Source organism: Scyliorhinus canicula, chromosome 2 (genome assembly GCF_902713615.1).
Source record: "Scyliorhinus canicula chromosome 2, sScyCan1.1, whole genome shotgun sequence".
Lineage (NCBI taxonomy): Eukaryota > Metazoa > Chordata > Chondrichthyes > Carcharhiniformes > Scyliorhinidae > Scyliorhinus > Scyliorhinus canicula.
Genome location: NC_052147.1, coordinates 19074113 through 19097642, shown reverse-complemented (window position 1 = coordinate 19097642; position 23530 = coordinate 19074113). Strand labels below are relative to the sequence as shown.

Sequence of the window (23530 nt, the reverse complement as noted above, 5' to 3'; positions counted from 1 at the left end):
AAAAGATCATAAGGCATAGGAGCAGATTTAGGTCATTCGGCCCATCAAGTCTGTTCCGCCATTGAATCATGGATGAAATGTTACTCATTCCCATTCTCCTGTCTTCTCCCCATAACCCCTGATCCCCCTATTGATCAAAAACCTATCTATGTCTTAAAGACACTCAGTGATTTGGCCTTGACAGCCTTCTGCGGCAATGAGTTCCACAGATTCACCACCCTCTGGCTGAAGAAATTCCTCCTCATCTCTGCTTCAAAGGATCATTGCTTCAGCCTGAGGCTATGCCCTCGGGTTCTATTTTCTCCTACTAGTGGAAACATTCTCTACACATTCACTCTATCTAGGCCTCTCAGTATTCTGTAAGTTTCAATGAGCTTCCCCCTCATCCTTCTAAACGCCATTAAGTACAGACCCAGAGTCCTCAAGCGTTCCTTATATGACAAGCCCTTCATTCCAGGGATCACTCTTGTGAACCTCCTCTGGACCCTATCCGAGGCCAGCCCCATTCAACCCCATCAAACGCCTTCTCCGTGTTCATGGAAATTATTGCCTCTGTTACCTGACCCCTCGGGGGCATTATCGCCATATTGAGTAACCTCCTTATATTGGTCGACAATTGTCACCCCTTCACAAACTCCATCTGGTTATCAGCTATCACCCCTGGCGCACAATCCTCCAAGCATGTTGCCAACATCTTAGTCAGTAACTTCACATCTGCATTTAGCAATGATGTCGATCGTTAAGAACCTACCTTCCCCCCCCCCCCCCCTCGCCAGGGGCTCTGACTTGTACAGCCCCCCGTAAAAGGCCTCAAACACCCCATTCACCTTACCTGATCAGAGACCACCCCGCCCCCAAGGTCCTTTATTTGCCCAATTTCTCTCAAAGCCACCTGAGCCTCAGCTGCTGTGCCAGCAACCTACTGGCCTTCTTCCCATGTTCATAAAACGTCCCCCATAGCCGACGCAAATTGACCGACCGTCTTCCCCGTTGACAACAGTTCACTCCATCTGGAGCTTCCTCTTCTCCTTCAACAACTTCTCCTCTGGAGTGGCAAGATACTGCCGGACCATGACCAAAATGGCCTCCACCAACCTCTGTCTTTTCATCCTCTCCCCCTTCTCCCTATGTGCCTTAATCGAGATTAGCTCCCCCGCAATTACTACCTTCAACACAACCAAAACTTGGAGGGAGAGGTCTATTTGTTCTGATTGAATTTGTCAGACACGCCTATAGCCGCTCCAATCCTCTCACATGTTCCCTTATCCGCCAACAATGCCGCATCTAACCTCCATGGCAGTCACTATGAGCCCCCCTTGTCCACGCACAGATCCATAAAGTGTGGCATGCGATCGGATATGACAATCCCGAGTATTCCGATCCTTCTACCCCTGGAAGCAGTGCCTTATCCATAATTTAAAAAGTCAATTGGGGAGTACACTCAGTGTACATGTAAAAAGAAAGAAGATTTTTCCTTGGGTGCATGGATCCAATTCCCGTACCAGCTTACCCGAACAGGCGCCGGAATGTGGTGACTAGGGGCTTTTCACAGTAACTTCATACTTGTGACACTAAAAGGTTATTATTATTACGTATCTTCCCCGACTATATTACTCACTGAAAAAGCCGCCCTGTAATTAATAAGCGCCACAGCTCCCCTCGTCTTCGTACCCAATCCCGAATGGAACACTTGTCCCACTCACCCTTTCATCAACCTCGTTTGCTCCTTAACCCTCAAGTGAGTGTCCTGCAAAATACCATGGGCAGGATTCTCCACCTGCCGATGCCGAAATAGCGAAATGCAATTGGGCGGAGAATCCCTTTTGACGTCAAAATTGAGGGCGGCGCCTGATTTCGGATGCTCCGTCCCCTCCAAAACAGCAAAATCGGTGAGTATGCCGCGCGCCATTCAATGTCACCTGAAGGCCCTCCCCCGATGCTCCGCCCCCGATGGGCCTGGAAGCCAACGGCATGGGACAGGTGTGCTCTGAGAATTCATTAACATCTCGTGGCAGCTGCGGATTGTGTCCAGTGCTGCTACAGTCGCGGGGGGAGGGGCATTCCGCTGGCCGGGGGGGGGGGGGCTTTGGCGGTGGCTGGGGTGACTGGTGGGGGGTGGCCCAAGGGTGGCAAGTAAGGGTACGGGGGGCACTATCAGGCAGGCCAGGTGCCCACGCGGCCAACGTCATGTTGTACGGCGCGACCGCTGCTAGTCATTGACGTGCGCATTCGCGGCCACTAACCCGGCAAATCTCCAGCAGTTTACATTGGGAACACTGGGAGTTTTATGTGGCGCGACTGTGGGCAGGAGCATCGGCGCAACCGGATGGAGCATCGGCACAGGGACAGCGCCGACATTTTCATCGTAAAACTAGACACTTCCTCTGGACATAGCCTCAAAATCGGAGATTCCAGCCCCATGTCTGCCTTTAAACTTTTTTAATGGGCAAACACCCGAGTTTTTTTAATCGCCCCATTTATTTCCCTCACATTCCATGGGGTTGGGGGGTTCCAAACCACCTGCACCCCCTCCCATCCAAATCCTAATGGACTCCCCCAGGTCTCTACCTTGCTCACTTTCCGGCCCCACTCATGATGGCTGTCAACACGCCCCTCCATCCAATGATTCCATAAAGAAACCTTCATCGTCAGCAACCCCCCCCCCCCCCCCCCCCCCCCCCCCCCCCCCATTCTCCCATCCCAAACAAAGAAAACCCCACTGCCCCAACCTCGCTATCCCAACCCACCATTTAAGAATGGCCCTATCCATCTCAAAGTTCACATAATTGGCAGTTGTGTAAAACAAGGCATTGATGACCTGGGTGTGACACTTACAATCAATTGATTGTAAATTCCTGGCAATTTCTACAGAAGAAATTCATATTAATGGCAATCTTAATGGCCACTGGCAACTCATGGCTACCTGTTCCTCTCAGAAGGAAGTCTTCTTCCAGAAGGCACTGATGTTTGCCATGGCATGCTGCAAAAGCCTGGGGTATAGTACAAAAAACTGGGCTGCTGCCTGGTAACAGAGGGGCCCACAGAGACAGAAAAAGCAGTTAGTTCAGTTGAAAGAAGGTGAGTTCAGTTGGAAGTAGGATTATACAGAAACCGCCAGAACAGGCAGAATAATGCAAGGGGACAGAAAACAAGTCGCAAACTAAAGTACAGAAAGGTTCCAAATTAAGTTCTAAGACCTTCTGTCAAAGGAAAAGCACAGGAGTATGGAAAGTGACGTTAAGAATGAACAGTGAAAGGCTCCAGGTATAAAAAGGGAAAGCTGTAGGAAGTACACTTAAAGTAAAATGGACCTGTGAAACAGTGGTGTTTTGATGGCAGAGCTGGTTATCTGAGAGATTGCAGGAAGATGAACCCTGAATGCACAAGGTAATCCAGGGCAGAGGAACAATGGAAGGAGAGGTTCAAACCCTGGAGGTGGATCCTTGAAGAAGTTATCCAGGAGAAAGCATAATTTGGGGAAAAATTCCAAGGCATGTTGCTCGAGAGCGAAGGTTGGACACCCTCATATGGAAGACAGAGTTCCAATGAGACCAGTTAGCTCCCAGTGTGGCAAGCGTCGGGGGGGCGATTGATGAGAAAACTGTAGAAGCTGTTTGGGTGGCATCTATCACTTGGCTTCGGAATCTGGTATCATGGACTATGTTTTGCATGGACTATGTTCTAACTGTGAACATTAAAGTAAGAGATGGATTTTGGGTTCGCCTTAGGAATCTGCATATATCTGTCAAGGTATAGGGGTGTTGGACTTTTGTAAAATAGTTCCTATTTTCTTGTTTAATAAATGTTTTATTCTTTTGTTAAACGTTTATCAGCTGCCACCTGTGACTCTGTTCAGTAGCCACCCTCCACGTATCTAACCAATAAAAAAAGTTAAGGAGTGGGATTCTCCGTCCAGCGCTCTGGAAACGCGAATCGCAATCAGGCGGAGAATTGCACATCAGCCGAAAATCGAGGTTGTGCCGGGCGCACAACGAACGCTATACTCCGGCGCCTCGATAGCAGCGTGAATGTGGTCCATGCAATACGCTAGCATAGGTATGCAAATTGTACAGTAACGGACGTTAGCATTTCGTTAATGGGCACAACCCGGTAGTCTCCGGCCTCCCGCAATGCTCTGCTTCCGCCAGTGGGACGTGACAGTGGCGCGGTTCACTTGTGGTATTTAAAATCAGGAATCAGGAAATTGGCTGTGACCAATGAGGGTGAGAGAGGATGTAAACCAAGTTTCCAAAGGTGCAAAAGTGGGCTGGCTGGCGGGGGGGGGGGGGGGGTCTGCCAGTGCTGGGGGGAGTAGTGGGGGGTTGACCAGGGGATGAGCCATGGCGCGTGGTGTCGCCCCGGCTCTGGGGTGTCCAGTCATGGACCGCCATTGCCACAGCCGGCAAGGCAGCCATCTGGCTGTGTACCCCACTGACTGCCCACTGTGACCCATAGATGTGTGGAGCACCACCGGCCGTATGGGTGCCCCAACATCCCCCAGGCCACCCTCCTAGGAGCCCACAGACCCAAGCCGACCCATCCACAGGATGAGCGTGGCTCAGCGCAGCCCAAGACACACCAGGTGGTGGCACACCCCAGTTCACCCATCCGAGGCGTTACCCCACTGCAGGGGTGCCATGAAACACACCTGAAATGGCGGACGCTTGCATCTGTGCCGGTCAGCACCTACACTGGTACATTGCCCCTCGTGTCGCAGATGTCCCACTAGTGATATCATCAGCAAGCCCACCCCACAGCTCCAGCAGATGTATAAGCTCTGCCTGTCCACCGTGTCCTACCCCATCCATACTGCCCAGAGGCAAGTAGGCACAACTGGTACGCTGCACATAGGACCCACAGCACACCATGGTTACCGTCCCAATAAGTGCCCGCCCCAAGCTGAACACCACCCGTGGGCCCTGCCCGCACGCATGCCACCAAGCATTGTGTCGGTCAGTAGCACTCTGCACCCACCCACCCCACAACCTGGCACCACCCTGCTGGCAGATTATCACTGGGCCCACCCGAGGAGCACTCTCTCAGTAAACCCCACAAAAGGGGGCAGGAGAGGGGCCGAAGAGCATATCGTTGACATGGTTACTGTTGGCAGAGATGGGTAGCGGGGTTAGAGGAACCCTGGTGCTAGGCACTAATGGGCCAGGGGTGCGTTGCGGAGAGCAAAGTGTTGGGGGAATCAACCAGGGGTGGGGGTGGGAATGGAAGGGGGCGGGGTGACATGTGCAGGCAGGGGCTGCAATGTAGGCTAGGGATACTGTGTAGCCCGTTGGACTTGTTGCGTACAGGAGTATTCACCATGTTCACATGTCTGCACTTCACCCCCTGCACAAAATGGTTTTCGGAGTGGTTGGCACCAGCCTAGCCGCAGCCCCAGGTTGCATAAGCAGAACAGGAATCTACCCCAGAGGAGCAGGAGACAGCCGCTGATGATGGAGAGCCAGCTTCCCAACAGGCCAAGGAGGAGGGAGGAAGGATGCATCACATCAGGCCTCGCGTGTATCGGCAGAGCCTGTCATATGAGGACCTGCAAGATCGAGCATGTCGTCGAAGACTTTGGCTGACCAGGGAGACCATACGGCATTTCTGCATCATTGTCACGAGTAGGCTTCAATGAAGTTACTGTGAAAAGCCCCTAGTCACCACATTCCGGCGCCTGTTCGGGGAGGCTGGTACGGGAATTGAACCGTGCTGCTGGCTTGCCTTGGTCTGCTTTCAAAGCCAGCGATTTAGCCCAGTGCTAAACCTACATTTTTGGTACCAATGTACTACAACTTCTGGCTGCTCACCATCCCCCTTCAGGATCCTGAAGACACGATCCGAGACATCCCTGGCTCTGGCACCCAGGAGGCAACATACCTTACGTGTGTCTCGCACGCGACCATGGAATCTCCTATCTATTCCCCTAACCATTGAGTCTCCAATCACTATTGCTTTTCTATTCTCCCCCCTTCCCTTCTGAGCCCCAGAGCCAGACTCAGTGCCAGAGACCTGGCCGCTAGGGTCATCCCCCGGTAGGTCATCCCACCCAATAGCATCCAAAACGGTATACTTGTTTTGAAGGGGAACGGCCACGAGTGATCTCTGCACTGTCTGCCCGTTCGTTTTCTTTCCCCTGACTGTAACCCAGCTATTCTTGTCCTGTACCTTTGGTGTGGCTACCTTCCTGTAACTCTTCTCTATTACCCCCTCTGCCTCCCGGATGATCCGAAGTTCATCCAGCTCCAGTTCCCTAACACGGTCTCTTAGGAGCTGGAGTTGGGTGTACTTCCCGCAGGTATAGTCAGCAGGGACACCGGTGGTATCCCTCATCACCCACATCCTACAGGAGGAGCATGCAACTGCCCTAGCCTCCATCCCCTCTTACCTTACAGAATATAGCTGCACTGTGGAGTAACTGGAACTCTGCCCTCCGACTCTGCTCCCCGTCAGCTGTACTCTCTGTAAACTCCCGGCTCCCTACACGCTCTTTGAGGAAATGTAGAAAATAAATGAAAGGAGCACCTTACTCCCTCCTCACCTAACTCCCTCAGTCACCAAACTCTCACTATAGCACTCAAATGCACCCAAATTCAGCACTCCCTCAGTCACCAAACTCTCACTATAGCACTCAAATGCACCCAAATTCATCACTTCCTCAGTCACTAAAGTCTCACTATAGCACTCAAATGCACCCAAATTCAGCACTCAGTGCAAACAAAGTCTGCACTGTAGCTAGCTCAAATGTGTACTGTGACTCTAGCCTCTGAATACTGGCGTAATCTAATTAGCTAATTTACAAGCTCCAGCTGCAAAGTAGCTACAAGCTTTGTTTAAAGCTGATTGAAAATTCACCTTCTTCTCAACCAAACAGCAACTTTTAAGTTAATTAACTAAACAAAAGAAAGACTCGACTTTAAATTAAAAAAATAAACCCTTAATATCCCTCAGTCACCAAACTCTAACTATGGCACTCAAATGCACCCAAATTCAGCATTCACTGCAATACCCGCATCCCACACCACCAGCCTCCCACCCAGCACACCCTCTGCTCTTGGCCCAGCCCATCCCTCACAACCTTCAGACAGAGGGCTGAGGCAGTTTGGAACGTCAGTGAACAAGTGTTTATTGTGATATATACAAGTATTGTGCCCTCGCCCCTATCGCTAACTATTGTGCTTCACCCATGCCACATTAAAGGTGTCTAACGTTCTAACCTTACATGCCCTAACATTCCTTCTAGAAGTGGAGGCGGCCTGCTGTGTATCTCACCCTATGACCTGGGTCTCTTTTGGCGGCCATCCTCTGGAGTGACCAGGCCTGGATGGACCCGGCAGTCTTCCAGGTGTCAGGGTGGCATGGTGCCACCCTGTTCTGCCCATTGCCTATTGGATGCACCAGGGGTAGGTGGGGGGATTCAGAGGCTCTGCGGTATTCCAGCACCTTGACACTAGCATGGGCTGCATCAACTCCTCCTCCCTCAGGGTGACCGATGGCCCTTGGGCTACTCCTTGGGATGGGGGCACGGCCTGACTTTTCCCCGGGGAGTCCCCTGCCACCTGCCGCTGCCAGTCCTGGAAGCCCGATCCCATCTCTCCCAAGATCATGCTTGCGGCCATGGAGCACGGGAACTGTGCCACGTCCCTCTGGGACTGTTTTATGTGTCTCTGGGGCTATGCCATGTCCCTCTGTGGCTGTGCCATGTCACTCAGTGCCAGACCAAAGCCCTCGATGCCCGCAGGCATGATCCGTTGTGACTGGGCCATGCTCTGGAGCGCCGCTGCAATGTCCATGTGGCCCTGGTACTTGGCTGCCTGTGACATGGCTGCCCTGTCCTGTGCCTCGGCCACCGCCCACATTGGGTGCCTTAGCCGTTGTAAATCTTGATCCATGGTCGATATCTTCAACCCAAGGCCTCCACCACAGAAGGCTACCAGTGTCAGAAATCTAACTCCCAAAACCTCAGCATTTCCCTGTAGCATCATATGTAATGCATCAGGAACAATGTCAAAATTTGGGAATGAGCTGATCTCGCATTACCGGCTTGTTGGCCTGCAAGCACCCTTAACATCTGGAATGCATTACTGGCCCATGGCTGTCTCAACCTTCCAATTCCAGAGAAGAAACAGCAATGTTTATTTGAACACTAACTAGTTGAAACTTTTTTAAAATATAAATTTAGAATACCCAATTCATTTTCTCCAATTAAGGGGCAATTTAATGTGGCCAATTGACCTACCCTGCACATCTTTGGGTTGTGGGGGTGAAACCCACGCAGACACGGGGAGAATGTGCAAACTCCACACGGACAGTGACCCAGAGCCGGGATCGAACCTGGGACCTCGGTGCCATGAGGCAGCAGGGCTAACCCACTGTGCCACCGTGCTGCCCGTTGAAACTTAATAAAATTAAAATCTAATGGTCCTACTTTTGTGACAATGACTTTTAAATTTATGAAAATAAAGGTACTCACAATGGAAGTGAAACTTACTTGTATCAATGTTTGAAGGTCAATAATTTCCCCCTTCAGCCTAGTTACACTTTTTCCATTTACTTTTATATTCGTTAAAATTCCCAAATGATCACAGTACAAAGTCGACATTGTTCCTCTAGGAATGGAAAGCAAGGCATATCTGGAAAGACCTTTAGTGAAAAACAAGAATAAACTGAAAAATGCCGATGTTACATAAGAGATTGCTAGGCTATATATCAGTGAGAACAAATACATTCTGCAGGAAAGTTACATGGGAAATCTTCTGTAAGATTTTCAATGTTATGAAATTAAATTGTCATTCAATGATCTTTCCTGTTCCCATACTATATTAAAATAATTTGCTTTCCCATTGTCATAATATACATCTATATGTATAATGGAGTGCAGACAAGCAGTGATTGACACACAGGATGACCAGTAAGCACACAGAACAGAGCAGCCAGTTTTCCCGCTCTCTCGGGACCCAGCCTCTGAGACAGTCAGAGTTTGTGAGCTAGCCAGTGCAAACACCATGTGGTAGTCAGTAAGTCTGGTCTAGTATCAGGTCTCCAGTCAAGTCAGCATAGTGTCAACCCACAGTTGAACATGTATAATAGTTTAGATGTTAAAAAAAATTGTGTTGCATCTCATCAAGTGTTGGAAGTCTGTCTCTCGCGACATTGCATCAAGTGCAGTCTACATCGACCCAGCCTGCCCAACACATCATGGTACCAGGTAGTGATGCTGAAAATTGACAGACCTACCTTGAGTCAATCAGCGTTGACCAGCAAACAGCCATCCGGTGACATGGAGAACGTCCGCCCTCCTCCGCAGCTCCGCATCGCCGCAAACCTCGGTGCAAATTGAAAGATCTTCAAACAAAAGTTCCAACTCTATCTCGAAGCCACCGACCTCGAGGCTGCAACGGACGCCAGGAAGATTGCACTAATCCTCGCCACAGCCGCGTACCATGCAATCCATATCTAGAACTCCCTTACATTCGCTGAAGGTGAAGACAAGACAAAATTTAAAACAGTCCTGCTGAAGTTCAACAGCCACTGCGACATTGAGGTAAATGAGAGCTTTGAAAGGTATATTTTCCAGCAGAGGCTTCAGGGTAAGGATGAACCTTTTCAATCCTTTTTGACCCATCTCCGCATCCTCGCGCAGTCATGTAACTATGACCCGACAACTGATTCCATGATCCGGGATCAGATTGTTTTCGGGGTCCACTCCGATTCCCTTCGCCAGCAGCTCCTGAAAGTCAAGCAGCTCACTCTCACCATCGCCATCGAAACGTGCGTTCTCCATGGACATGCTAACAATCGGTACACCCACATCAGGTTGGCAGTAACGGCAAAGCTCACCTCCCACAAGGCGGAACGGGTGCAGGCTATCGCACAAATGCAGGCCCTAAGTATCGGCGAGAGTGGCTATTTCGCACGCTTTTCCCGGGCCCCTGCGTATGTGCGCCACGACTGAGGGGACGGCGAGACCGACGACCAGCCTGCGCAGGTGCGTACGTCGTTCGACCGCTCTGCGCATGCGCGTTGGCGCACGGAACGCGCTGACGTTGGCGTCATGACATGTCCGAATTGTGGCTCCACCCATTTAAAGCGGCAATGTCCGGAAAAATCACGACGGTGTCTACAGTGTGGCAAGCTTGGCCACTACGCAACCCTTTGCAGATCTGCTCCACTGCCCAGCATCCAGCGATCCCAGCCATGGTGCAGAAGCATCCGTTCAATACAGCAGGCCATGCCAGACTCCGACCCCGACAGCCTAACAGATCCTGATGCTGAGTGCCTCAAATCCCCATACCGGGTGGGCATCATTACGAAGCATGCGCTGCCTTTCTCCAAGATAGTGAAGCACCTCCCGATCCTCAGCGTGGATCCCGACGACAAGTGGTGTACTGTCCTCACAGTCAACAAGGCTCGCATCCGGTTCAAACTGAACACCGGCGCATTGGCGTACCTCGTCTCGAAATCCGATCTCAACACCATCTGCGTCAGACCTAGCATTCCTCCACCGGCCTGCCAGCTTCTTGACTACAATGGCAATGCCATAGTTGCCAGTGACTCATGCCAACTCGGAGTTTCCAATATGTCATTTAAAGCAACACTGTGATTTGAGATCGTAGGACCTGACAGAGCATCCCTGCTCAGTGCTCGGGCCTGCAAACTCCTGAACCTGGTTCAGCGAGTTCACACCATGTCATCCTCACAGGCGACGGCCTCACCTGATGAAAACTTCCAGGCTGAAATTGATGACATCATCACGCAATACCACAGAGTGTTCGACGTACTGGGCGCACTCCCATACCGATACAAAATCCTGCTGAAACCGAACGCCACCCCTGCGGTTCACGCGCCACGTCGGGTGCCAGCACCACTCAAGGACCGCTTCAAGCAGCAGCTGCAGGACCTCCAGGACCAGGGCATCATATCAAAGGTCACAGAATCCACGGACTGGGTCAGCTCCATGGTCTGCGTCAAGAAGCCGTCAGGGGAGCTTTGAATCTGCGTCGAACCCAAGGATCTAAACCGCAACATCAGGAGGGAACATTACCCGATACCAAAACGAGAAGAGTTGACCAGCGAGATGGCTCATGCCAAATTCTTTACGAAGCTGGGCGCCTCCAAGGGGTTCTTGCAAATACAGCTGGATGCATCCAGTCGCAAGCTGTGCACATTCAATACCCCGTTCGGTCGCTACTGCTACAACCGGATGCCTTTTGGCATCATCGCTGCCTCAGAGGTATTTCACCGCATCATGGAACTGATGATGGAGGGTATCAAGGGAGTGCGCGTGTATGTTGACGATGTCATAATCTGGTCCACAACTCCTCAAGAACACATCGATCGCCTGAAGCAGGTATTCCACAGAAACTACGAGCATGGCCTCCAACTCAACAGGGCCAAGTGCTCGTTCGGTCAATCAGAAATCAAATTCCTTGGTGACCACATCTCGCAGCAAGGCGTGCGGCCAGGTGCTGACAAGGTTTCGGCGATCAACGCCATGAAGACCCCAGAGGACAAGAAGGCGGTCCTCCGCTTTCTAGGGATGGTCAACTTCCTCGGGAAGTTCATTCCCAACATGGTGTCCCACACCACAGCCCTCCACCATCTCGTCAGAAAGTCGACGGAATTCTAGCGGCTGCCCCTCATGAGAAAGAATGGCGTGAGCTGAGGGCAAAACTCACCACAGCCCCGGTTCTGGCGTTCTTCGACCCTACCAAGGAGACCAAAATATCCACTGACGCGAGCCAGTACGGTATTGGGGCAGTGCTCCTCCAACGGGATGACTCCTCCTCCTGGGCCCCAATTGCGTATGCCTCCAGAGCCATGACGCCCACTGAGCAACGGTACGCTCAGATTGAGAAGGATGCCTGGGCCTCCTAACGGGAATCGACAAGTTTCACAACTATGTGTATGGCCTCCCAAAATTCACAGTTGAGACGAACCACAGGCCGTCAGTCCACATAATCCAGAAGGACTTAAATGACACCCCGGTTACAACAAATCCTTCTCAAGCTACGCCGCTACGACTTTGAACTTGTCTACACGCCAGACAAAGAACTCATTGTTGCAGATGCCCTTTCCAGGTCTATCACCACAACGTGTGAGCAAACTGACTTTGTATGCCAAATCGACGCGCAGGTGCAATTGTGTGCCTCCAACCTTCCGGCCTCTGATGAGAGGGTCATTCAAACTCGTGAGGAAACGGCCAAGGATCCTCTGCTCCAGTGTGTGATCCAGTACCTCATGAATGGCTGGCAGAAGGGACAGTGTCCCCAGTTTTACAACGTCAAGGACGACCTGACGGTGGTGGATGGCATCCTCATGAAACTCGATGGAATCATGATTCCGCAGAGCATGTGAGCTATGGTGCTCGGCCAACTCCATAAGGGTCACCTGGGGGTCGAGAAATGTCGACGCAGAGCTCGGGAGGCAGCCTATTGGCCGGGCATCAGCCAGGACGTTGCCAACACGGTCCTCAACTGTCCTACATGTCAGAAATGTCTGCCAGCTCAATCCAAAGAAACTCTGCAGCAACATGAGATAGTGACCTCCCCATGGTCCAAAGTTGGTGTACGACCTTTTCCACGCCAAGGGGCATGACTATGTCTTCCTGGTCGACTACTTCTCCAATTACCCCGAAGTGGTGAAACTGTCCGACCGCACGTCGAAGGCGGCGATTAAAGCATGCAAAGAAACATTTGCCAGGTATGGGATACTGCTCACGGTGATGAGTGACAACGGTCCCTGTTTTTACAGCCAGGAGTGATCTGAGTTTGCGCGGCTATACAAGTTTCATCACGTCACCTCCAGCCCCCGCCACCCGCAGTCAAATGGGAAGGCCGAAAAAGGGGTCCATATCGTCAAGAGATTACTATGCAGGGCTGCAGACTCAGACTCCGACTTCAACCTGGCGCTGCTGGCATACAGAGCAATCCCGCTGTCCACTGGGTTGTCTCCGGTGCAGATGCTCATGAATCGCACTCTGCGAACCACGGTTCCAGCCATCCATGTTCCAGACCTTGACCATCTCACGGTCAGACAAAAGATGCAGCATTCTCGGACCCAACAGAAATTAGCATACGGCGCTCATGCCACGGATCTCCCCGAGCTGATCCCAACTGATCGTGTTCGTGTACAGTTGCCTGATGGTGGCTGGTCCGCCACAGCTGTGGTGATCAAGCAAGTGCCCCCGAGATCGTTCCTCGTCCGCATGGCTGATGGCTCCTTCCTACGACGCAACAGACGGGCGCTGTGCAGAGTTCCACGCCCGCCACCCAACCGTGATGCCCCGCCTCACACGCCTCCTCCGGACGTGCCCTACAACGAGGCCACCGATCTACCAGCAATCCTCCCGACCTCTGCGACCACCACATTGGCGCAGTCCCGCCTATCCCAGTGCAGGCGGCCCCTGATCCACCCTTGAGGCGGTAAACCAGAATTTGTCGCCCGCCACAAAGACTAAACTTAAAGACTGAACGTTTGCACAATTTTGTTACCTCATCAATTTTGTTACCATTTCATCTGCCCTATATCTGCACTAGCACCACCTTACTATGTATATAAGTTCATTTTAGCACATTCTGTATATAGTCACACACATATACACATCCACACGCACACGCACCTTAATATTTGTTATCTGAACACAAACAGTGTAAAAATAAAAGGGGGGGAGATGTCATAATATACATCTATGTATATAATGGAGTGCAGACAGGCAGTGATTGACACACATGATGACCAGAAAGCACGCAGAACAGAGCAGCCAATCACCAGACAGGACACAACCACTATAAAGCCAGAGGGCACCGGATTTCCCACTCTCTCGGGACCCAGTCTCTGAGACAGTCAGAGTTCGTGAGCTAGCCAGTGCAAACACCATGTGGTAGCTAGTAGGTCTGGTCAGGCTAGTATCAGGTCTCCAGTCAAGTCAGCATAGTGTCAACCCACAGTTGAACATGTATAATAGTTTAGATGTTAAATAAAATCGTGTTGCATCTCATCAAGTGTTGGAAGTCTGTCTCTCGCTACACTGCATCAAGTGCAGTCCACATCGACCCAGCCTACCCAACACATCATGGTACCAAGTAGTGATGCTGAAAATTGACAGACCTACCTTGAGTGATTCAGTGTTGACCAGCAAACAGCCATCCGGTGACGTGGAGAACGTCCGCCCTCCTCCGCAGCTCCGCATCGCCAGTAACCTCGGTGCAAATTGGAAGACCCTCAAACAAAAGTTCCAACTCTATCTCGAAGCTACAGACCTCGAGGCCGCATCGGACGCCAGGAAGATCGCACTATTCCTCTCCACAGCCGGGGACCACGCCATCCACATCTACAACTCCCTTAAATTCACTGAAGGTGAAGACAAGACGAAATTTAAAACAGTCCTGCTGAAGTTCGACAGCCACTGCGACATTGAGGTAAATGAGAGCTTTGAAAGGTAGGTTTTCCAGCAGAGGCTTCAGCCATTTTGACCCATCTCCACATCCTCGCGCAGTCATGTAACTATGACTCGACAACTGATTACATGATCCGGGATCACTCTGATTCCCTTCGCCAGCAGCTCCTGAAAGTCAAGCAGCTCACCCCTCACCATCGCCATCGAAACGTGCGTTCTCCACGGACACGCTAACAATCGGCACTCCCACAATTTAGCAAGATCCTCAAAAAGACAAAGCTAACAACACATCCGATAACTGACCAATTCTCACAGATACATTCTGCTACATATACATACAACTTAGGAGCAGGACTAGGCTACTTAGCCCCTCCAGCCTGCTCCGCCATTCAATAAGATAATGGCTGAGCTGTTTGAAACCTCAACCCCACATTCCTTCCTACTCCTGATAATCTTTGTTAATCAAGAATCTATGTAGCTCTGCGTTAAAAAAATATTCACAGCCTCTGCTTCCACTGCCTTTTGAGGAAGAAGGTTCTAGAGACTCACTTGTTCTGAGAAAAAAGAAATCCTCCTCACCTCTGACTTAAATGAGATATGCCTTATTATTAAACATTGACCCCTAGTTCTAGAAACTCCAACAAGAGGAAACGTCCTGTCCACATCCACTCTGTCAAGACCCCTCAGGATCTTAAAAGTTTCAATCAAGTCGCCTCTTATTCTTCTAAACTCTCGTGGATACAAACCTAATTTGTCCTTTACTCATAAGACAACCCGTCGGTCCCTGATATTGGTAAATCTTCTTCAAGCTGCTTCTAATGCATTCAAATCTTTCCTTAAATAAGGAGACCAATATTGTACACAATACACCAGATGTGGTCTCATCAATGCCTTTGACAACTGAAGCATAATATCCCTACTCTTGTAATTAATTCCCTCACAATAAACAATAACATTCTATTAGCTTTCCTAATTACTTGTTGTACTTGTATAGTAGCCTTTTGTGATTCATGCACTAGGGCGTTCAGATCCCCCTGCACCTCAAGAGTTTTATAATCTCTCACCGTTTAGGTAACATACTTTCTTTTTATTCTTCCTATCAAAATAGACAATTTCTCATTTACACATATTAAAACCAAGGGTGGCACGGTAGCACAGTGGTTAGCACTGTTGCTTCACAGCGGCAGGGACCTGGGTTCGATTCCCAGCATGGGTCACTGCCTGCGCTGAGTCTGCACGTTCTCCCCGTGTCTGCGTGAGTTTCTTCCGGGTGCTCCGGTTTCCTCCCACAAGTCATGAAAGACGTGCTTGATAGATGAATTGGGTATTCTGAATTTTCCCTCAGTGTACCTGAACAAGTGCCGTGATGTGGCGACTAGGGGCTTTTCACAGTAACTTCATTACAGTGTTAATGCAAGCATATTTGTGATACTAATAAAGATTATTATTATGCTGCACAACCCGACACATATTTCGTGGCGGTGGAGGCGCCCGCCATTGGCTGTATCAGGATTTTCTGGTCCCGCCGTTATCAATGGAGATTATGCTTCAGTTGTACATGAATGGCTGGAAAACTGTGGCCCATCATACCACGTAAAAAAATTGCAATGAATTTGTTCAGCATATATCCATATTTTTCTAAATTAAACATTTGCCAGAATGTTCCTTTCCTGTCCTGTGCCATCTGCTTAGTTCCACAGATAATGCTTATGTTTTGTTGAGAATGGAGGGGAAGTACAACTACTTGCAGTACGATGCCGGCATGAGGTGTTCTGTCATTTTCCAGCAACAACCAGATGTTTTATGGCCCACTGGTAATTCTGGGAGCCATGGAGTTAAAATTGATAAACACAGGATTTCCTCATCATTCTTTGAATTGCCTCCTGAACCCTACAATAATGTCATGCCTCTTGTGGATTTCCTCTGCTTGGCACCCCCAATGCGTTACCAAGAAAGAAAGGGATGCAGAAGGTAGGGAACATTCCCATTGTCTTATTGAGGGATATGTCAACTCTGTGTTAACTCCAGTTGTACAACCAAAGGAAACCAAAGAAGTTCCAGATCAGGCGTGGGCTAGACATTCAATGCAACGAATCTTTTTAAAAAATAAATTTAGAGTACCCAATTCATTTTTCCAATTAAGGGGCAATTTAGCATAGTCAATCCACCTAGCCTGCGCATCTTTGGGTTGTGGGGGCGAAACCCACACTAACACAGGGAGAATGTGCAAACTCCACACGGACAGTGACCCAGAGCCGGGATCGAACCTGGGACCTCGGTGCCGTGAGGCAGCAGTGCTACTCACTGCGCCACTGTGCTGCCCCTATGCAGCGAATCTTGATGTCTATTTCCTCCATACTGTCCAGGAGCTGAACCTTCCTCAACCACTACAAAGAGTAAAAAAATACCTTTATACACTTAAATTTAAATACCCTTAACGTTTTGTTACTAGCTTTAAAGTAGGACGCATAAATGTAACGTTACCTAGTCTGGTGTAATAGACAGACTGTCGGATAGTTACAAAGATCACAGCTTGATTGTAAGGACATGTCAATATCTTTTCAACATAATCATATTTCAATTTAAATAGTAATTGAAATGAAATACCCCCATCGCTTGAATACCACACCTGAAAAGAGGAAATTGATGATTACTGCTAATTTAAAAAGAAATCGTAGTCTTGTTTTCAAATCCCGTCATGGCCTTGCACTCACTAATTCTCTCATTTCTTCCAGTTTCATTTTTTCTTTTTTAAAATATTTTTATTGATTTTCATTTGTGTTTATAACAAAACAGAAAAGGTAAGAACACAGAGGAAAGATATACATGAACATGAGGCATGTTAACGGTAAACTGAGTGGTCAGCTGCAACAGCTGTATTATTAACTCTATGCATGTTGCCCCATGGTATTAAAACGTGGCAGCATCAATGTTTTCTACCTCACTCAGCACCTTTTGGTCCCTCTGTACTCGCTTTCCTTGGCCTCTAGGTGTTGCCTCCACTTCACCTTCCCCCCCCCCCCCCCCCCCCACATTCCGCTTCTTCCCCCACCCCACGTCCTTCTTTTCTCCCTCCCTGTACTTCCCCCCTCCCCCTCCCAGTTAGTTGCTGATCACAAACAGGTCCTTGAAGAGGCTGGTGAATTGCCTCCATGTATTGTGGAGCCAGTCTTCCGATCCTCTGATAGCAAATTTTATTTTCTCCAATTTGAGGAATTCTGCCAAATTTAAGAGCCAGTCTGCAGCCTTGGGTGGTGCTGCTGATCTCCAGCTGAGCGGAAGTCTCCGGCGGGCGATCAAGGAGGCAAAGGCGAGGGCGATCTGCCCCTCATCCTGTAAAGAGGTCTGGCTGATTCGACACCCTGAAGGCCGCCACCATAGGGCATGGCTCCACCCCCACTCCCACAACCCTGGATATGGCTTTGAAATAGGGACCCCAGTACCTGACATCTTTGGGACAGGTCCAGAACATTTAGGTGCGGCTGGCCTGGCCTCTCTGGCACCATTCATATTTGTCCTCCATCTCTGGGAAGAACCTGCTCAAATGTGTTCTGGCCAAGTGTGCACTGTGCTTCTGGTCTTGCCCCAGACTTGCTGGCTACTGGACAGCCTTCTTCGAGGCCATGTCCAAAGTGGTGGGGTGAGGGTGGAGATATGCCCGAAAGTGGCAGCTTCGGGGCTTCAGACCAGCCAGATCAATTCCTGGGAGGAGGGGGAACGCCCTTACCTTTGCATCCCTGATCGCCCACCATAGAATCCTGTTCGGCCGGCGGTCAGCAGCACCACACAAAGCTGCAGATTGGCTGTCCGACCTCTCGGAATCTCTCCAAATGGAGAAAATCAAATTTGCCATCCCAGGGTCAGATGACAGCTTCCACAGAACATGGGAGCCATCCACCCTATTGTTCCGGAACCTGCTTGTGGCCAACAAACAAGCCGAAGAATAGCCAGATAGCCAAGCAACAGGGCAAAGTAGTGATGAGACCATCAATTCACGAGACACGTGCTTTAAGATATGAACAGTGGTTTTAATCTACTTACAACAGAGCCAGCCTGTAACACGATGAACCCTGGATGAACTGGTCGGCTGGCTCTGGACATCGATCTTTATACAGCAGTCCAGGGGGAGGAGCCGTGGGCGGAGCCAAGGGTGGAGCCCTGTACAAACTCCTATGCATTCCCAGTGCTACTCTCCCTAGTGGTCGGGCAACGCAACTGCGCCTACAATAATATGGTATCATATATATTACAGTGTGAATTACATTCACCACATTCACCCCCTACAAAAAAATCAAGTCTGGCGGGGGTGGTGGTTCACAAATATAGTCTGTCCGGTGTTCGAGTCGTCCGCTGCGATCTGCGGAGCACCGGGGTTGCAGCCTCTTGTGGTGGCTGGATGGGTGTTGTGGGTTGGGGTACGAGGGCGGACTCCGGGGGCGATTGCGTCCGAGCTCCATACCCGTCTGGTTCGACTGGGGACTAGGGGCGCTGGGAGCTAGCCGGTGTGGGTGCGCGAAACAATTGTAGCGAGCTAGTGGGCTCAGGAGCGCGAGGGGGCGGCTGGGTGGGGTGTAGAGTGAGGGGTACCTCTGCAGTGATAGTGGGAGTGCTGGATCCTGCGGATGCTAGGTTCCGGAGGGATACGGTGTCCTGACGGCCGTCAGGGAACTCTACGAAGGCGTACTGGGGGTTTGAGTGAGGCAGGCGCACCTTCTCTACAAGGGGGTCAGTTTTGTGCGCCCTGACGTGCTTCCTGAGGAGTACAGGGCCCGGTGTCTTCAGCCATGCCGGCAGAGAGACCCCCGTGGTAGTGCCCCTGGAAAAACTAAAGAGCCGCTCGTGAGGGGTCTGATTGGTCGCGGTGCATAAGAGGGACCTAATAGCATGGAGCGCGTCTGGGAGGACATCCTGCCAATGGGAGACTGGGAGATTCCTGGACCGGAGGGTCAGTAGGAGGGTCTTCCAGACAGTCGCATTCTCCCTCTCCACCTGCCCGTTCCCCCTGGGGTTGTAGCTGGTAGTCCTGCTCGAGGCGATGCCCTTGTCGAGCAGGTACTGACGCAGCTCGTCACTCATGAAGGACGAACCCCGGTCGCTGTGTACGTAGCTGGGGAAACCAAACAGGGTGAAGATACTATGCAGGGCCCTAATGACTGTGTGGGAGGTCATATCGGGGCACGGGATAGCAAAGGGGAAGCGGGAGAACTCGTCTATGACGTTTAGGAAGTAAACGTTCCTGTTAGTTGAGGGGAGTGGCCCTTTGAAATCGATCGCGAGGCATTCAAAGGGCCTAGAAGCCTTGACCAGGTGGGCCCTGTCTGGTCTATAGAAGTGTGGTTTGCACTCCGCACAGATCGGGCAGTCTCTGGTGACAGCTTTTACCTCCTCAGTGGCGAAAGGCAGACCTCGGGCTTTGATGTAATGGGCGAGCCGGGTGACCCCCGGGTGGCAGAGGTCGTTGTGGATGACTTTTAGACGGTCGCTCTGTGCGCTGTCGCACGTCCCGCGGGATAGGGCACCTGGGGGCTCGTTGAGCTTCCCCGGTCGATACTTAATATCGTAGCTATCGGTGGAGAGTTCAATCCTCCACCGCAGAATTTTATCGTTTTTAATTTTGCCCCTTTGCGAGTTGTCGAACATGAAGGCAACCGATCTTTGGTCGGTGATGAGGGTGAACCTCCTACTGCGAGGTAGTGCCTCCAGTGACGAATAGCCTCCACAATGGCTTATGCTTCCTTTTCGACTGCCGAGTGTCGGAGTTCCGAAGCAGAGAGGGTTCGGGAGAAAAATGCGACTGGTCTCCCTGCCCGATTTAATGTGACTGCAAGAGCTACCTCTGAGGCATCGCTCTCAACCTGAAAGGAGGTGGATTCATCCACCGCCCGCGTGGCCGCTTTGGCGATGTCCTCCTTGATGCAGTTGAAGGCCTGGCGCGCCTCAGCTGACAGGGGAAATAGTGTGGCCTTAAAGAGTGGGTAGGGCTTTGTCCGCATATTGAGGGACCCACTGGACGTAATAGGAAAAAAATCCAAAGCACCGTTTGAGGGCCTTGGGACAATGAGGGAGGGGGAGTTCTAAGAGAGGGGCGCATACGGTCCGGGTCGGGGCCCGGGACTCTGTTTTCCACGACATAGCCAAGGATGGCTAGTCTGGTCGTGCGGAAAACGCATTTCTCCTTGTTATAGTTAGATTTAGTTTCTGAGCCGTCTGGAGAAAATGGTAGAGGTTGGCTTCGTGGTCCTGCTGGTCATAGCCGCAGATGGTAACGTTATCCAAGTACAGGAACGTGGTCCGCAGCCCGTACTGGTCCACCATTCGGTCCATTGCTCGTTGGAACACCAAAACCCCATTTGTGACGCCGAAGGGAACCCGGAGGAAATGGAAGAGGCGGCCATCGGCCTTGAATGCCGTGTAGTGGCGGTCCTCCAGGCGGATTGGGAGCTGGTGGTATGCAGACTTCAGATCCACTGTGGAAAATATCCGATACTGGCCGATCTGGTTAACCATGTCTGCAATCCTGGGGAGGGGGTACGCGTCGAGGAGCGTAAACCTATTAATGGTCTGACTATAGTCTACGACCATGCGGAATTTTTCCCCGGTCTTGACGACCACCACCTGAGCTCACCAGGGGCTGTTGCTGGCCTCTATGATCCCCTTACTGAGGAGCCTTTGGACCTCCGATCGGATGAACACCCTATCCTGCAGGCTGTATCGCCTGCTGCGAGTGGCTATGGGTTTACAGTCCGGGGTGAGGTTGGCAAAGAGAGGAGGGGGGGGGGAGGTTCGCAACGTGGCTCGGCTGCAGATAGTGAGTGGGGGTAGGGGTCCGCCGAAACTGAGGGTGAGACTCTTGAGATTACATTGAAAATCGAGTCCCAATAAGAGTGGGGCGCAGAGTTCGGGCAGGCGTAGAGTTGAAAGTTAGAATAGCTAGCGCCTTGGATTGTGAGAGTCGCGGCGGTGCGCCCTTGGATCTGAACAGAGTGGGAGCCCGAAGCGAGGGAGATAGTTTGCTGCGCAGGGAAAACGGGGAGCGAACAGCGTCTTACCAGATCTGGGTGTACGAAGCTCTCAGTGCTCCCGCAGTCGAAAAGGCACGGCGTGCTGTACCCGTTTATTTGGACCGTCGCCATCGAGTTGTGGAGGTGCTTTGGGCGCGATTGGTCCAGTGTGACTGCACTGAGTTGCGGGTAGTTGGCGCTCGATCAGCTGTGCTGGAGTGGCCCCGTGATGACTGCCCTCGGAGTTCATAGTCGTCGAGGTACGTTTCAGAGTTTGGAGGGGATGGATCCCAAGATGGCCGCCCCATGAGTCGCACATGGCCGGCCGCATGGAGGAGAATTGCCAAGATGGCCACCCCCATGAGCCACATATGGCCGGCCGCATGGAGGAGGATTGCCAAGATGGCTGCCCCCATGAGTCGCACATGTTGGGTGGGGGCGTAGTCGGCATACAGGCTGCAGCATTTCGGGGCCTGCGGGCCTGTGAATTCGGGGAACGAGTGCTTTGAGCCGTGGGAGGGTTAGAGGCTGGGGCTTTCTTCACCAGACACACTCTGGCATAGTGTCCTTTTCGCCCGCAGCTGCTGCAGGTCGCGTTGCGGGCCGGGCAGTACTGACGCGGGTGCTGGGGCTGGCCACAAAAGTGGCAGGCTGGGGCAGCATTGTGGCTGGGCGGCCGCGCGGCGCAGGCCTGGGGAGTTGCTGGTCGGGGGCCCATGACGGGGTCGTGGGGTCCGCGGGGAATGAGGTGAGGCTGTGAAATGAGACTTCCATAGTCGTAGCAAGTTCAACATTATCTTCAAGATTTTGGGTCCCCTTTTCCAGCAGTCGCTAGCGCACGTAATTTGATCTCAGGCCTGCAACAAAGACATCGCGGACAGAAAGTTCTCTATGCTCTGCAGCAGTTACAGCCTGATAGTTACAGTCCCGAGATAGAGTTTTTAGTTCTCTGAGGAATTCTTCGAGTGATTCCGTAGGCCGCTGGCGGCGAGTAGTAAACACGTGTCGCGCGTAGACCTCATTTACAGGCCTCACATACATTTTGTCGAGTAGCGCTAGGGCTTCAGTATATGAGCTGGTACAGTTTAGTTGAGTGGAAATTCTGTGGCTTACCCTCGCGTGCAGTAGGCTAAGTTTCTGCTCCTCCGTCGTTTCAGCTGTGCTTGCTTCAGCCAGGTAGGCTTTAAAACATCGGAGCCAATGCGAAAAGATTTCTTTTGCCTCTGCATCCTGTGGGTCAAGTTCCAATCGCTCAGGCTTGAGGGCTGATTCCATGATTGTTCCTTACTGTTTCTTAAGTAGTTTAAATTGATGAGACCATCAATTCACGAGACACGTGCTTTAAGATATGAACAGCGGTTTTAATCTACTTACAACATAGCCAACCTGTAACACGATGAACCCTGGATGAACTGGTCGGCTGGCTCTGGGCATCGATCTTTATGCAGCAGTCCAGGGGGAGAAGCCTTGGGCGGAGCCCCCCATATTCCCCCTTCTTTGCAAGATGCTTTTCCGGATCCTGGGGTTATTTCCTGCCCACACAAATGCCATAATTAATTTGTCTATCTTGGCGAGGCAGGCCTTGGGGATCTGAATAGGAAGTGGAATCTTGGCATGATATTCATTTTTATTGTCTGCACTCTTTCTCCAGGGAGAGCGGGAGAAAGTCCCACCTCCGCAGGTCGCTCTTTACCTCTTCCTCTAGGCTCGACAGGCTCCACTTATGGATTTTTTGTCCAGTCATGGGCTATCTGGATCACTAGGTATGGTAATTTGGTTTGGGCCAGCTTGAATAGCAGCTTCACAGACTCTGATCCTCCTCCCTGGGTGTTCACGGGGAAGATTTTGTTCTTGCTCAAGTTACGTTTGTAACCTGAAAGGGCTCCTAGCTCCCTTAGGAGTTCCACTATTCCTTCCGTGCTGGTGAGGAGGTTTGAGACATTGAGAAGTAGGTCATCTGCATAGAGTGAGACTCTGTGTTCCTTGTTTCACCTTTGAATGTCCTTTTGTTCCTTTAATGACCTGAGGGCCAAAGCCAGTAGCTTAATTGCCAGGGCAAATAGAGCAGGCATAGTGGGCATCCCTGCCTCATGCCTTTGTGCAGCCGGACGTATTCAGAGCTGGAGGCGTTTTTCCA

At 51.1% G+C, this 23530-nt stretch overlaps 1 protein-coding gene across 1 annotated transcript in view; it reads right to left on the bottom strand.

The window, feature by feature from the left end:
* Positions 1–23530, bottom strand: part of LOC119951341 (cation channel sperm-associated protein subunit beta-like) — a 200709-nt gene that overhangs the window by 162230 nt on the left and 14949 nt on the right. The window contains exons 3-4 of the mRNA XM_038774468.1: positions 16877–17021; positions 8486–8637 (exon numbers count right to left, since the gene is read on the bottom strand). Coding sequence (XP_038630396.1) covers positions 8486–8637; positions 16877–17021 — 297 coding nt within the window. The remainder of the gene's footprint in view (positions 1–8485; positions 8638–16876; positions 17022–23530) is intronic.